The sequence below is a fragment of the Daucus carota genome, chromosome 6 (assembly GCF_001625215.2).
Source record: "Daucus carota subsp. sativus chromosome 6, DH1 v3.0, whole genome shotgun sequence".
In the NCBI taxonomy this organism is placed as follows: domain Eukaryota; kingdom Viridiplantae; phylum Streptophyta; class Magnoliopsida; order Apiales; family Apiaceae; genus Daucus; species Daucus carota.
The window spans coordinates 33,680,074-33,694,963 of NC_030386.2; the positions used below are offsets into that span (position 1 = coordinate 33,680,074).

General features: G+C 34.9%; 3 protein-coding genes across 7 annotated transcripts; all 3 read right to left on the reverse strand.

The window, feature by feature from the left end:
• Window positions 1–64: 64 nt before the first annotated feature.
• LOC108225094 (adenylylsulfatase HINT1) lies at window positions 65–2,490 on the reverse strand. The gene is made up of 5 exons (XM_017399909.2): window positions 2,347–2,490; window positions 1,606–1,663; window positions 844–933; window positions 459–576; window positions 65–363 (listed from the first exon to the last, which is right to left on the reverse strand). The coding sequence occupies exons 1-5, from the start codon at window positions 2,400–2,402 to the stop codon at window positions 296–298; spliced, it is 390 nt and encodes a 129-aa protein (XP_017255398.1). The 5' UTR covers window positions 2,403–2,490; the 3' UTR covers window positions 65–295.
• Window positions 2,491–3,214: 724 nt separating this feature from the next.
• Window positions 3,215–8,215, reverse strand: LOC108224626 (ABSCISIC ACID-INSENSITIVE 5-like protein 2). 2 transcript variants are annotated; one of them, XM_017399299.2, is made up of 4 exons: window positions 7,786–8,215; window positions 6,602–7,536; window positions 6,448–6,519; window positions 3,215–3,516 (listed from the first exon to the last, which is right to left on the reverse strand). In XM_017399299.2, the coding sequence occupies exons 2-4, from the start codon at window positions 7,442–7,444 to the stop codon at window positions 3,436–3,438; spliced, it is 996 nt and encodes a 331-aa protein (XP_017254788.1). In that variant the 5' UTR covers window positions 7,445–7,536; window positions 7,786–8,215; the 3' UTR covers window positions 3,215–3,435. The 2 variants fall into 2 exon arrangements, with proteins under 2 accessions (XP_017254788.1, XP_017254789.1); XM_017399300.2 differs by having other exon boundaries at window positions 6,602–7,473; window positions 7,786–8,213.
• A 1,153-nt stretch (window positions 8,216–9,368) lies between these two features.
• LOC108227772 (UBP1-associated protein 2A) lies at window positions 9,369–14,256 on the reverse strand. 4 transcript variants are annotated; one of them, XM_064079352.1, is made up of 2 exons: window positions 12,809–14,256; window positions 9,369–9,782 (listed from the first exon to the last, which is right to left on the reverse strand). In XM_064079352.1, the coding sequence occupies exon 1, from the start codon at window positions 14,123–14,125 to the stop codon at window positions 12,809–12,811; it is 1,317 nt and encodes a 438-aa protein (XP_063935422.1). In that variant the 5' UTR covers window positions 14,126–14,256; the 3' UTR covers window positions 9,369–9,782. The 4 variants fall into 4 exon arrangements, with proteins under 4 accessions (XP_063935422.1, XP_017258592.1, XP_017258590.1 ...); XM_017403103.2 differs by having other exon boundaries at window positions 9,369–9,829; XM_017403101.2 differs by lacking the exon at window positions 9,369–9,782 and adding an exon at window positions 10,760–11,010.
• Window positions 14,257–14,890: the final 634 nt, after the last annotated feature.

A 14,890-nucleotide genomic window follows, 5' to 3' on the forward strand; every position in this document is an offset into this window, starting at 1 on the left:
TTGAATACACAAAATGGTACATATACACCATGTCAAAACTAAGGTTCTATCGCGCTGATATCAGTAACACAACAATAAGATAATTGCATAAAATTTATAATCTGAAACAATAGTCAAGCAATAAAATTTTGATTGCCACAATTCAGTCTCTATAACCACTTAAGATTCAATTAACATCAACAGAAACTTGTGCAAATGAAACGACTTTATTCAAGGTTCAACTTCCTTTTACAATGCTAGTTCTGCTCTCATGGTGCCAAAGTAATAGGAACACAACCATGGTTTCCTAGTGTCTTTAGCCAGGAGGCCAATTCATTTGACGCCCTCCAATGAGGTGGATGTGAATATGATAAACAGATTGACCTATGAACATCAAAACATGTCTGTTAAAAACTGAGGAATATCAAAAATACCCAACAACTGTACAGGAGAACAACAAAGATTATAAAGATACTAACATCCACTTGGGCCGTCATTGATCACTACTCTGAAGCCGTCATCAAGACCTTCTTGTTTAGCAACAAGCTTTGCAGTGTAAAGAAGCTTGCCAAGAATTTCACAATGCTTTTCCTCTGCCTGCAGGATAAGAGCATCCATAAGATAGCAAAAATTAAAAATTTGAAAATTTGAACAAGACAGAAGCAGACTCTGCCAAGTTGTAAATTGCTAGAATTGGGGATCATTCAAAATTAGAGTTACTCAAACCTGCTAGATAATTTAAAGTTTCATCTACAACTGCTCCAGTTTCAACAGAACTTGGAGCAAACAAGGTCATCCGTCTCCTCCAGTAAGTAAATAATAATTCACCATGTTATAACTTATAAGAAATAAATTGAAGGGCACCTTAGAGAGTCCAGTCAATCCATCTCTCACTTTTGGGATAATCACAATGTGTGTTGGAGCTTGTGGAGAGATATCTCTAAAAGCTAGTACCTTCCAACAAATAAATGTGAAAAAGTAAGGATCAGCTATAATGATCATGAACATATTTACAAAGGGCTATAAGCACAACCAACAAAGTTTCAGTTACTTTCTTTAATTTAGAATGATTAGAAAGCAAAGGAGTGCTGTCGGGCTTGACCGTGTGAGTGGCATACAAAGAATAGTTCTATAAAATTTAATAGCCCAACCAAATTTTCAAGTCTTTTTTAAACTTGAAACAGACTCGAGGTTATTTCTATTTATTATTCAAATAGAATATATCAAACAAAGCATCACTATGTAACTACCAGAACTTTAAAAGATCAAAAAGATCAAGTTTCAATCACAGGAGATTATAACAAGACAATTATTTTCAAATTGGCTTCATCTTACTATGACCAGGACCAAATACATATACCAATAGAACACCCAAAATTATAATATAGGTAATCATCCCAATTCCCAAAAATAAGAAGTTGCTGGTGTGTGTGAGTGTGTGTGTGTGTGTGTGTGTGGTGGTTGGGGGTGGGGTTAATTTCATATCACTTTAGATAACTTATTAGCCTAATATGGTCCCACCAAGAAATCTTAGGGTACCAGAAAGTACTATTCTCTACTAGATAAAACTGCAACAAGTATTCGGCCTTGACCAAAGTTTTAAACTTTAAAGCAATGCAGCATTACCTTATCATCCTCAAAAACCACTTTTGCTGGAATTTCCTTTTTAATGATTTTATCAAATCTGCACATGTAAACAGAAAGATTCTGTGAAATATCTTGAAAGCATACTTGAAGTATACCCGGACTTTAGCACTTAACATTTGATTGTACATTATGCAAACCCTATGGTCAAAAGAAATAATTTTTTAAGTACCACTGAATAAGCAAATGAAAACTACATGTGCAGTTAGCCATCTCAACTACATTAGAATTTTAAACTAAAAAGTTTATAAAGTTCTTTTTCTGCAAATTTAATTTGAACAAATAAATTATTCAGAATAGATTTCATCACTTAACATATACTCCTATACAATTAAAAATGAAGAAGTGAGAAATGGAAAAGTAAAAAAAAATTCTTAAAATCGCAATAATATCCGAAAAGGTTTCGATTAAACAATGCCACAATCTAAACCTACAGATGAGAGAGATCCTCAGAGCTAAAAAGATGAAGTTTTAGCGAGTCATATAAATATTGGTAGTTGGAATTTGAGATATGATGTTGTGAAGCAATAAGCTGCGAAGCCAATATGGTGATTACACAGATTAACGTATATTAGCTTTATGAACCAAGAAGCGGCAATTTGTTTGCATCTTAGGGTTTTTGAAGAATTGATACAATTAGAGGTGTGCGTGCGTGTATTTGAGAGAGAGAGGAGGGTATTAGGGAGGGAAAGAGAGAGAGAGAGAGAGAGAGAGAGAGATTACATGGTGGGAGCATCGGAAGGTGCAGCGGCGAGAGCAGCATCTTTTTCGGCAGCCATAGCAGTGAGCTGAGACTTTGGAGTCTATTGAAAAGCAAGGTCACTTTAATCACCAATTCAGCATACACAAACTAATTTCACTATTTCACTCAAGTTATTCGGTTTCATTTTAAGCAATATTTATGTGATTTTTTTGACAGATATCAAATTATAATAAAATAATTATATTTGGTTTTTATTATTGTATGAAATTAATATCTAGATTTAAATTTATATAATATGAAATTATTTTATTTAGACGTCATTTTCTTAATATAAAAATTTAAAGTAAAATGACACATTATTTTTCTTAAATAAATATGCCAGACTTGCTAATATTTACCTTATTTAAGGGGAATTCTTTTCTTTTTTTTTGTCATGGAGGGGAATTCTGTTAAGTAATGACAAAGTGAGGCTAGAAATTATAGATGATTCACTTTCCAATTGCAAAATTATGGAACCTATCTAAATAAAATTTTGAAAGTTCGATCATGAAATAGTACGAACATTGCATGTAACTGTCAGCAGCTAAGAGATTGACTATTGGTTCATGATTAAATCTGGTTAACAGATAAAAATATCGAAACCTCAAATTAAGGTTTGGTATTTATATAATATTTCTTCATCAATTGAGAAACGCATTCTCATCCCTCTCATCCTCGTTCTTATCTATCGTTCAAACACCCCTTTAATTGTTTTTAAACTATTCTGCCATCCTCTCAATTTTGTGAGCGCTTTGCTAGCATATTTGTAGCTGTAATTTTATACAATTAACAATACAAGAGCAGAAAATAACAATACAGGAGGACAGTTGCCCAGTAAAAAAAAAAACAAGAAAAAAACAGCTCTATGGTCTGTTTTTGTGTTTTTTTAAAAAGTTTCAAGTTAAAATGTACAAGGCAACTTATAAGTAACAATAAACTTCCCTCTGGAATCAATCCCCGGGGTACAAGGCAGAGAGTTGCATATTTATATTTCCAAGGAGACTCCACAACTAATTTGACCTACTGAAAACTAGAATAACATTATCAAGCACCATTCTACTTTTTCTTCTTCAGAAATCTGCCGAACTTGTCCGGCGAAGTTGATACTTCGGCTCTGGAAGTTGTACGCAAGGCAACAGATTCTCTGCCTCCTGCAATAACCAAAACAGTTAAACAGTATACATTAAGGATGAGGATGCAGCATCTTGATATCTATTCTTAGCGGAGAAAAGGGGTGTCATGCTGATAATGCCCATGTAGGAGGAAATATTTGCAAATTGATATCTACTGAAAACACAAAATGCAGTGTTACAATATCTTGTATTAATTTCTCATCACTGGTCACCCTCCAAAGGGAATTTCAGCACCACAATGCAGTTTTGTGGCTTTTTTTCTAGATCTGTACCATTGTCTAATAAGATTTTCAGATCTAATTGAATATAAAGGCGGAAGTTGATGGTAGCACCAAAGCATCATATATTAATAGCAAAAAGCCAAGAACATTAAAAAAATTACACAACAAACCCTCAGACTATGAGATGCGAATTAAGAATATAAAGTTCAGTTGTCATCAATAGATAAAAGGCATATACTTGACTACAGTTTATCAACCAGAACAGCTGATCAATATTTATTATTTCACAAGGTACTAGTTATACCAGTCATGACACTGCACATGTATGAAACAGTACTTTAATCACCCATATATATTTTTATATGGATAAAAAAATTTAGTCTCTAAAGAAACAAATGTTATATATGTAGATATATATATATATCTTATGATATATACATATATCATATATCTTAATATGATATCAAGAGGCAGACTCGTAGACTCATTCAGTGTCACTGTATGATTCAACTCATCTAAGGATAACTCAACTTAATAAGAACTATAACATATAAACACTGTTGTAGCTGAAGAAACCAGTATACCAAAATTATGCATGTCCTCTAAGAAAGAATAACCGACACCAACCCATTGACCAAATCTGTTCAAGAGTAAAACGTTATGAATCTTCTTACAAATATAATATAATATAATACTCGTATAAAAATACCAACTGTGATCAATAGTTATTTATTTTCTGTACAGATCTTGTAGTAATAAATGACTAAACTATATATCATATTCCTAATCAATACATAATTTATAAATATTTACTTAAAAGTAATGGATTCAAGTATTCACAATTATATATTTTAAATATTGTGAATGGAACAATCACAAATTCAAAATTATATGGTTACACAGCTGCACTAGGTATTTTTATCAACACAGCAATTATATGTACTGACAAGAAAAACAGGTAAGCTAAATACATCGGACAATCAAGACAAATCAACATCTAATTACTTTACTAGCGTGGTAATCGGTGATGAAATGAATATATAACTATTGTACTTCCTCATTCTGCTACATTGTATTCGGACTCAGTCTATGCCAATTGCCAGCCATTCGCACTTATTAAGGCATCCGGCTCCCACAGTTTATTGGTGAGACACTCCGTTACAATTCAGCTTGCACCATTGTTTGAATGATCGAACTAACTTGTTTTAACTTAAAAAAACATCCCTGATTTTTCTGCCCTTGCATAGAGAATCAGACAAAAATGATGGATTGAATAGGTATTTAATACATCATAATAAAGCAGCACCAACAAGAATGTGCTTTTTTTCCTTGGCCAAAATTCTACTGAAGAATATATTGAGCCAAAAAAAACATTGATACCACATAGGCTATGATGCAGGCGTGGGGGAACAGAGCCTAAAACAGGGTAGTATAGTACTCCGGCCACAATGCTGTGGGCGATGCATCCCAATGTCCCATCATTGGTATATGACATATATGATTAACCATTAATTGTACACTCACTTCATGTCACTGGTGTTTTCAACACTATTTACTAGATCTTTTTATTTGATTGCTTAGTATGCTGCAGGCTGCAGCACTATGGGCTGCAAGGCATGCTGAATTATAAATAAAACGGATGCACATAACAAATCTCAGAACCATTTTAAAATACAAAACAAATTCTCTTTTTGCTAAATGTGCAAGAAAGTGAAAATACTCGTGAATTAGTATTGTCATGTCCAATGCATAGATAAATTTTTATAATTTGAATCATTCAGCATTTAATCTTTTCTAACTTCACCATAAAACCTTATATCTATTACAACCTTTCTGCATATGCCAGATCAGTCAGCGCTTTGTCTACACCTTTTCAAACTGGCCGGGGATCTATTGATAGCACCCGCTTGTTTTCAATATTATACTATTTGTTTAAATAAATATGTGGCTGAAACCCCCTCTTGACCGTACCAAGAGTTGGGCCAGGGCTTGAACCTATGTATATTATGTTCAGCTTTTTTATCAGGAACGTCTTTTGGAAAATAGGAATAGTATTGTTATCTTTCTGTGAAATATAAAGATCTTGAAACCTCGATTCACTTGGTCACCAAACATAGAAAAAACCAATAATTATAACTACCAAGCAACTAAAATTAATTTCAATCCATTATTTCTATAAAATTATTCTAGCTTGAAAACAACAATCAACGGGACAGGAAAGGATACAGTTTTAAATTAAGACATGAACTAAAAGATCAACATAATGGGAACTGTCCCTACTAAAGGAAGCTTTGGACATATCACATTGAAGAGAGACCTGGCCCTTACTAGTCAAATGAGAATACAAAAATAAAATATCCAATGGGAAATATTCTCTTTTAAGTTTATAAATTGAAGGCCAATCGTCCATCTTTTAAATGGATTCTGATTGGCTTGTAAGTTCACATCGTGAGTTACTTTCCTACGTGGTTAGAACTGCTACTACAAATTCTACAGCATCCGAGGCATAATTTTCTAGCACAAATTTTTTTACCATAAACTATTTATGCCATAAGCAACTTATATTACAAGATTTTAGAAATTTTCAAGCATTTCAGACATGATTGTCCAACATAAAAAAATTCTCACACATACAAATATATGGAAAAGTGACACCACTGGTCAGATGAAAATACTTGTTAAATATGCAGTACGAGAACATACAACAATGAACAATACTAAAAATTACCTTTTGTCTCCTAAGCCTTTCATTTTCCTCTTCTAACCGTTGCACCTTGTTCTCAAGCTCGTGAGTGTAAGCCTGTCAATTAAAATAACAAGATTCATTACTTTTTGGGAAAACATAAAGAAAAGTAACTAACATTAAAATGTTTATAATTAACCTGCTTTCTTGCTCGTGACCTAGCAGCAGATTCTCTATTCTTAATCATCCTCTTCTGCCTCCTTTCGACAGTTTTCTCAACAACATCCCCTGAAGCATTCCTTTTCCTCCCAGGAGTCTGAGTATCTGAAAGTGTACCCATTAAAGGGGAAGGTGAAATAGTCATTTGGGTCTCATTATACACATCCAAAATTGTATTTGAACTCAGAGAAAGAGATGGCTGAACTATATTGCCCGGCATGAAAACAGACAGCATATTCTGTTGTTGAGTTGGCTGATGAGTCGAGGGGATCTGGTAGTTCAACCAAGGAGTTTGTGGGGAACTTTGTTGTGGGAGTGCAACCGGCTCAACCCCAAAAACAGGTCCCGAAGCTTTTCCTCCTTCAGTAACTACCCCTGCTTTAACCAAGAAGTCCTCCACAGTCATCTCACCAAAAGTAGAGTTTCTTTCACGGTTACTCATCCGAGTACTATTTTTATTCTGCCCTTGCTGGATGTCCTTCCAAACTTCATCAACAGTTTTCTTGCTCAGATCCCGAGGTAAGGTTACACTTGATTGCCTATACAAACCGGACCCAGAAGCAAGCAGCCCATTTTGTGAAGCCCCATAATCAACCCTCCCAAGTCCCTGATTAGCTTCTACAGTCCAAACACTCTTGAGAAACTCATCAAGATTCATACTGGTCAAAGGTTTCCCCAAATGCCCCAATTGGCTTTGAACCTCATCCAGAGTAAGATTGTACAACGAGTTCTGCTGAGCCAAAAAATCCTTCCCTGACTCTTGCATTTCCCTACTACCACCACTACCATAACTTCCCTGAGATCCCATTGTCTGAGTTCCCATTCACCACCTCTATATACACTATTAATCACCTATCACACAAACCCAGAACCCAAGATCAAATCTTTAATCAACAACAATGCAACTTCCTCAATCTACAACATAACAAAAACCCAAAAAAAGGATCATCACATATCACAATCATATACAATCCATCAAAACCCTACATAATGCTATACCAAGAACTCAAAAGTCACACCAAAAATAATAGCAAGATCAAAACTTTCAACACCCATATAATCACTGAGCCCAAAATCACTTCAATCACAGAAAAAAGACAATCAATACAGCAAAAAAAAATCAAACCCAACAAAATTCGAAAACAAAAAAGCAGCAAACTTTACCTGAAAAAGAGAGAAAGAGAAGAATGGAGAGTAAATGAATCAGCTAAAAGCCCTCATAAATCCAACATTCTCCAGAAGAGAACAAAAAGCCATAAACCATGCTGAGCTCAATCTCTATCTCTAATTAGAAAAGGAGACAAGTGTATATTTCTCACACTATACAAGAAACAAACGCACATTCTATTCCCCAGACCAAATATATACACACACACAAGAGTAGTAATAATATAATATTACGAGTCTATGTATATACTATTGATTATATGCAGTGCTGTGATGATGATGAAGAGAATTAAAAATGGGGGATTGAACAGAGGACAAATGGAAAGAAAATCTGAGTGGAAACAAAAAATCATGTCACATAAAGACTTTCTTGGAGTTATTATATTTTTAAAAAAACATAAGTGTTTTTAATAGTCCTGTATTTACATGCCGGGTGATCAGAACTGAATCTAAAAATGAAGCCAAAAAACGGAAACCATACAAAAGGGGACGTCCCTTTTTAATAATTACACAAGAGGGTCCTTTTTATTTCTTTGGGTCCTTCTAATTGGCTTTGTCCTACTCATTCGAGTAATCTACATTCTACACCAGTTTCAATTTACAAGATTAAGTTGAACATTTTGTACTTGGAAAAGAGAGAGTTGACTTGACTCTGCACATTTTAATCCACATTTTTTTTCCGAAGAGAATTATCATCGCAAGAAATGATAGATGAAAATGAAAAACATGAATTTGTATTCTCAACCTTAATTAATATTAAGATCAACAATCATGTGGATCTTTTTAAAAATATCTTTGAATAAACTAAGTCGCCTGAAAAGCTGACCCATAAGAATTACAGTACTTACTAAGAAAGTCCTTTTTCTCTTATTCTTCATTTTAATAGACTTATAAAACTTAGATCTTGGGACTTGCTGATAATGGCAAAGATATATTCGGTGCCTTTAACTAGGTTTCTTTTACTTAAATATAAAAAGAAAAAAGGCCTTCTCTTACCCCATGAGAAAAATTTTGTTGACAATTTGTCTCCGGCCAGCTCAACTTATGATCCCGACTTGGACCTGCTCACGTCCATTCACAATTTCTTTACTTTTGTAGATCCTTCAGTTAAAAATAAAAAGTTGTTTTTATGTAATTTAAAATTATTATGAAAATTATAATAAATTGAAAATTGAATTTGTGCTTAATATGTTTTACTGTGCGTAAGCTAGTCAGAGAGATCTAGATAAATAACTTCTCATATTTAATAATTCAGAAAATGTCAACGAAATAATTTCATCATATGTCATTTTTCTTTTTCTGATTATAAATAATATGAACATCATTTATATGCGAAGAAATAAAATTTAGCAGATACGTTTGATGTATATTCCAACATCATTCATATGCTTTCTTGTTGTTTCTTCCCATACTACTGAGTCTTCAAATTCCACCGACCACGCCTAATATATGCTCCCAAAGCATAGTTGTAAGTTGTAATCACCGTTTTACATGTACTGAAACCAAACATTTGTACCTTAAAACTCGAACCAAGCCCATTACATTTTCTTTTAATTTTAACTGACTAGTAACAATTATAATAATCTGTACAAGCAGATATCTAAGTTGAATAACTTGCCTGTTATGTATTACAACAAAAACATAATACATGCGCGCAAGGAGATCTGGGAAAAGGTTGCAAGCATGTTGGCGACATGCTTAGACATTCTATAATGGTAGCCCAGGAATATTATTTCATTAAACTACTAACATAATAATCATGCTTTAGGTATCAGCAAGCAAGCAAAAGAAAGAAGAAACAGGAACAAGGGTGTACTCGACGAGCTTCTATAATATACAGGTGACGAGCCAGTGCATATATTCTCTCTCTCTAGCGGATGATACTCGGGGAGCTTTTTAATATGGTGGTTTCGAGCAAGTACATCTGATGCCTTCTCTGGCTTTTACTTGTTGGATTAGGCCGACTGCTCTTCTCCTTGATCATCGTTCATGGTCTTCAATAAACAATCACCGCCACATTCAACAATTTGCTTTGCAGGAACTGAAGTTTATTGGAAGAACCTTAAAACTTAGAACAGAAGGCTACAGAGAGATAAAACAATATGGATCCGGGTCCCTGACAATCGAATGTCCGGACATAAACATACCATCAATGAGAAAAAACAGCTAATGGCTTAACCCTAGATTTTTTGTGCATATGTTGGGGGCACTACATTGTCATCTAGAGGAAAGGTTTTCCTCGTCCAGCGCCTTTTTTTCTGCTGATTGTTCTAGACAAACACCCAAATAATATATGCAAACTATACTTGCTCAAGAATTCTTTTTTCGTATCCTTTTTGGCCAATTCAACATAAACCACCACCACATTCCACACCTCTGTTTCCAGGAACAAAAGTTTAAAGCGCCTTGAGAAAACAGAAGGCTAAAGACATGGAATAAAATAATACTCCCTCTTGGTCGTCCTTTGATTTTTTGCATGTAATTTTAGAAGTTTTGAAAACATATTTAAAATTAGTATTTTTAAAATTTTATTTTTCTGAATAAAACTAACATTCAGAAAAATAAAATCACCAAAATTTTATTTTTGCTATATGATCAAAACACCTAAGGTTACGTATAAATAGGACCACAGATCAGTTGAAAAGGAAACATAATCATCTCCTGCTTATAAAATTTGTCTACGTTGATTATATTTTCGACTATAAATATTCAAGAACTTGAAGCAAAAATTGTAAATGAAAGATACAAATTGTCTTAATATTTAGGTTAAGCATTTACTGCCTTTCCCATTCAACTGTAAAGAGTAAACCAGCTCTCATTAAAACCAACAACAATCTAAAAGAAAACTAGACAATGAAAAAAACCCAGCATTAGCCAAAGGCCTTTCGCCCTTGCAGCACACTTACCATTATTACCAAGACCGAGAGGTTGAGTATCCAAGCATCCTCACAGGTAAAGTGGAGCGAGTTGGTTCAGGTTTTAAAAATAAAATATATTAATAACTCAACATTAGATGCAAACACAATAGATTAAGTAGAACATAGGTGACATCTGAAGTAATATTTGTTTTGTTGCTGCGACAGAAATTTCATAGTTCACCATAACAAATATCTAGTACATTGATAAATGAAAAAATATAAAATCCAGCATTCTTCAAAACCTTTCTACCATTACTCAGCAACTCTCTTCACATTTGAAAAATATTGCTTCTTGTATTTGGATCTAACCAAAAAAAGGGAAGAAAAGAAAAAGTTAGTTTAATAGGCAATTATATTCTCCAAATACAAAAGTTATAGATAAAAAATAAATCTATCAAATACATAATTAGTAATACATAATTTAGACTTTCTCTAGACTTTCAATTTTATAGTTGTAAAGCACAACTACAAGCTGATTTGCATCTCTAGGTATATCAACTTGGGACACTTCAAGTTGAAGCTACTGTTCCTGTTCGGTGGGGAATCAAGTGGTCAATTGCTAACAAAATACCAAGGCATTCCGTTTGGTCTGAATGAATTAAAATGAAATCCATTAATTCCTCCATTCCATTCTTCAGGTTCAAAGTAAATATCGTCCCTTACAAGTGAATGCCTTTTCTTCTCTTTTTAAGTAAAGCTCCTCCAACATGGGTCATTCGTTCCCAAATCATATAAGAAAATAATCACATCCTATCAATTTTCAATCTCTCATCTCACATTCCATTCAGTATTTTCACCCAACCAATTGAAGCTTTAATTTCAGTAAATAGTTCTGCAGTCGTTGACTAAAGCTCTTGATTTATTCTATCAAGAGAGAGAGATTAGCACAACATCTATCACATTAACCCACGTGTCGAAACTACAGGATATATTTCTCCAACTGTCAACCAACTCATCCAACTGTCAGACCAATTCTAAAACAAACCTACAAATGTAGTCGGACAGCAAACACTAAGCCATAATTCAAATTTTATTATTAAACACTACTCTTGCTTTTCAGAGAGAGACTGGGCTATATAAATAAATGAAGTAATAACCAGGAGACACCTATACAGCATTACCCTAGTTTATGGTTTTCTATCAAGTGCTCTCAGACCTAGAGCCCCAAAGCCAAAAGTAACATGTAAAAAGGGACAGAGAGAGTACAGAGAAACACATTTGAGACACCCTTCAACAACCTTTTCTCCTCTCTCTCCTCTGGTATCCTTCTGGAGAGAGAAGGATCTCTCACCAACTAGGCCAATCAACAATAGAGACCAGAGAGAAAGTTGGACTCTGCATCCAGTGGACTCACCTATGCTATGATGCTATCTGCACCCCTTTAGAAGTGCTATTAGACATGTTTGAACCCCAAAATCTAACTCATGACAAAATTTTCCTCAGAATTAGTGTGGGACCCCATAGCAAACTGTCTTACCACTTCAGTTCACATATCCTACAGAGGCCAAGCGTTTAACTACTTGAATTCTCTATTATTAGGCCAAGACCCCAGCAGCCTTATTAAAATTAAATCAATGAGCTGTGGAAAAAGCATAAGCTAATCAGCTATTCAACTTGTGTGATAAAAACAAAATTTAGCAGTCTGTGGCATAAATTGTATTCCCTGCAAATGTACTCTGCTGGTTATGGATAAAATAGAAATTGCTTTAACTTTTGCCAATTTATCTTCCTCATGGATAAATTACAAATAGTGTGCCTTTTAGATGAAAAGGCCATCTAATTCCTATGCAAATTACACCTATTATGTATTTATTGTCCCCTACTGTTGATGGCTTCTACAAGACTATCTACTTTGTACATCACAAATTCCTATTTCCTATCCTGACAACGACTGGTTTCATAAACAAGAGTTCTACAATTCTGCATGGCCTTTAGCAGTCCTCCATCTCGCTAATTAAATTGACAGGTGACTAGACCAGTAGACCTTTACCTACAGAATAGTTACACTTAATATCTTACCATTTAAAACCTCTATAACAGCAAATTCTAAAAATCACCCTGAAAATATAAACCAACTATTATCAACCATTAAAAGAACTTACCTAGCGGCCAAAGAATGACGGAAAAGCTTGTCCTGTGGACCCCAAACCAGAAGACTGAGGCCTTGCAGCAACTGCTGCCGTTGACCCGGCAGAAGATCCCAGCTGACTTTGATAAGCACCTAAACCCTGTAAAGAACTTTGAGCAGCATAACTAGCTATCACACTCGGACTAACGCTGTTAATCCCATAATTCCCACTAAACCTGACAGTTTGAGGATTCACTCCAAGAGACGTAGCGAGACCACTCTGATTTAAAGCCATCATCGGATTAGCCAACCCAAACCCTGGATTTTGTCCCATCAACCCAACAGCAGGATTCACATAGAATCCCGGATTAACACCCACATTATAATTCATAGCACTATTAATATCAGTCTGTGGAATTCCACCAAAACCAGCAGCCACATTACTCAACACCCTCGCCTGGTTTTGATTCTTATTATTCTTCAAACCATCCACCGCAAGCCGACACTCTAACCTGCAATTATCAAACATCTTAACCGGCTCCTCCAAAGCCTTCTTACACCCATCAGCATTTTTATAAACAAAAATACTAAACCCCTTAAACTTCCCTGTAACCGGATCCATGCCTAAAGGCCCTTCCTCCAACTCCCCAAACTTCCCAAAAAACAACTTAAGCGCATCCGGACTCACATGAGCACCCACATTAGCCACGAAAATCTTCCTCCCACTCGGGTCCTGAACCCCATTCGTCCCAGGCGGTCCAGCAGACGCCAGCTGGCATGAAGTCATCCGATTCCCAATCTTCTTCTGCTTCTCCTTAAGCGCCTTCAACGCCGACTCACGAGTCTTATAAAGAATAAAAGCAAAACCCTTGACTCTCCCAGTCGCCTTATCAGTAGGAACCTTACAATCCTCAATTTCCCCAAACTGACTAAACGTCGAGAACACCTGATCAGAAGTCGCATCCCAACCAAGACCATGAACAAACACCTTCCGATGAGCCGGGTCAGATTCAGCAAACTCAGTAATCCTATCTAGCAATTTCTTATCCTTCAGCGCAGCGATTTTCAAAAACTCAATAATCTGGTCCTTACTAAACGGCTGAAGCAATTCATTCAATTTCTCCGTTTTCACCGCTTCATCTTCTTCCTCCTCCTCCTCCTCCTCTTCAACTTCTTCTTCCGATTCTTCCTCCTCCTCTTCTTCTATGACGGCTGGCTCTTCTTGTTTTTCCTTCTCTTTCTCTCTTTGTTCTTCAATTTTGGGGATTTTCTTAGAGTTTTGTTGTTGGGGTTCATCTAATTGGGGCTTTGAAGAAGATGGTGTAGAGATTGACTTTCTCTTCTTCGCCATTGATGTACGACGCAATTAACAAGGCTAGGGTTTGTTGATAATTGGGGATTGTGTTGCCTCTGTGCTCTCTCTTCCCCAATTGGGTTTATTAGGGTTTTGTCCTTTAGGATGGACGGATAGTTATGTAAATCAATTTAGGGTTTATTTTATACCGACTAGAGTCCATCATTGTTTTTGTATATTTTATTTTTTTATTTTGGCTATGTATTTCTGTTACGCTTTATTTCCTTCTTATTATGATTTAGATTTTAAAGATTTAATTAAAAATAATATCCAATCTTTAATTTTATCATTTTGTATTAATACAGGTTAATATTAAATTTACAGGAACATAGGTTCTTTAACATATTTTATTAGTCTTTATATAGAAATATTTTTTTGAAATAGTGACATACATAATCGATATCATAAGATGGTATAAAAAATTGTTTCAAAAAAAATGATATATAAAATTCTTGATCTCGATATTTCGTGAAATCGTTAAATATATATCAAACCTCGCTCTCACGGGACAATTTTTCGTCAATGGTTATATGAATTTGTATTACCTTTTATCCATCCATCGTATCAATAATCAATAATCAATAAACTTATATAAAGCAGAAGCGAAGGGCGTGTAAGTGGTGCGTCTCACATCGCTCCGTTCTATTTTTCTAATTTTTTTTCCTAAGAAGCTATTGTTCGTGTTCTACACATACGACGGTGAGAGACCGAATACGCTTTATAAACAATGAGTTACACTATTATAGATATTTTGAATGATGA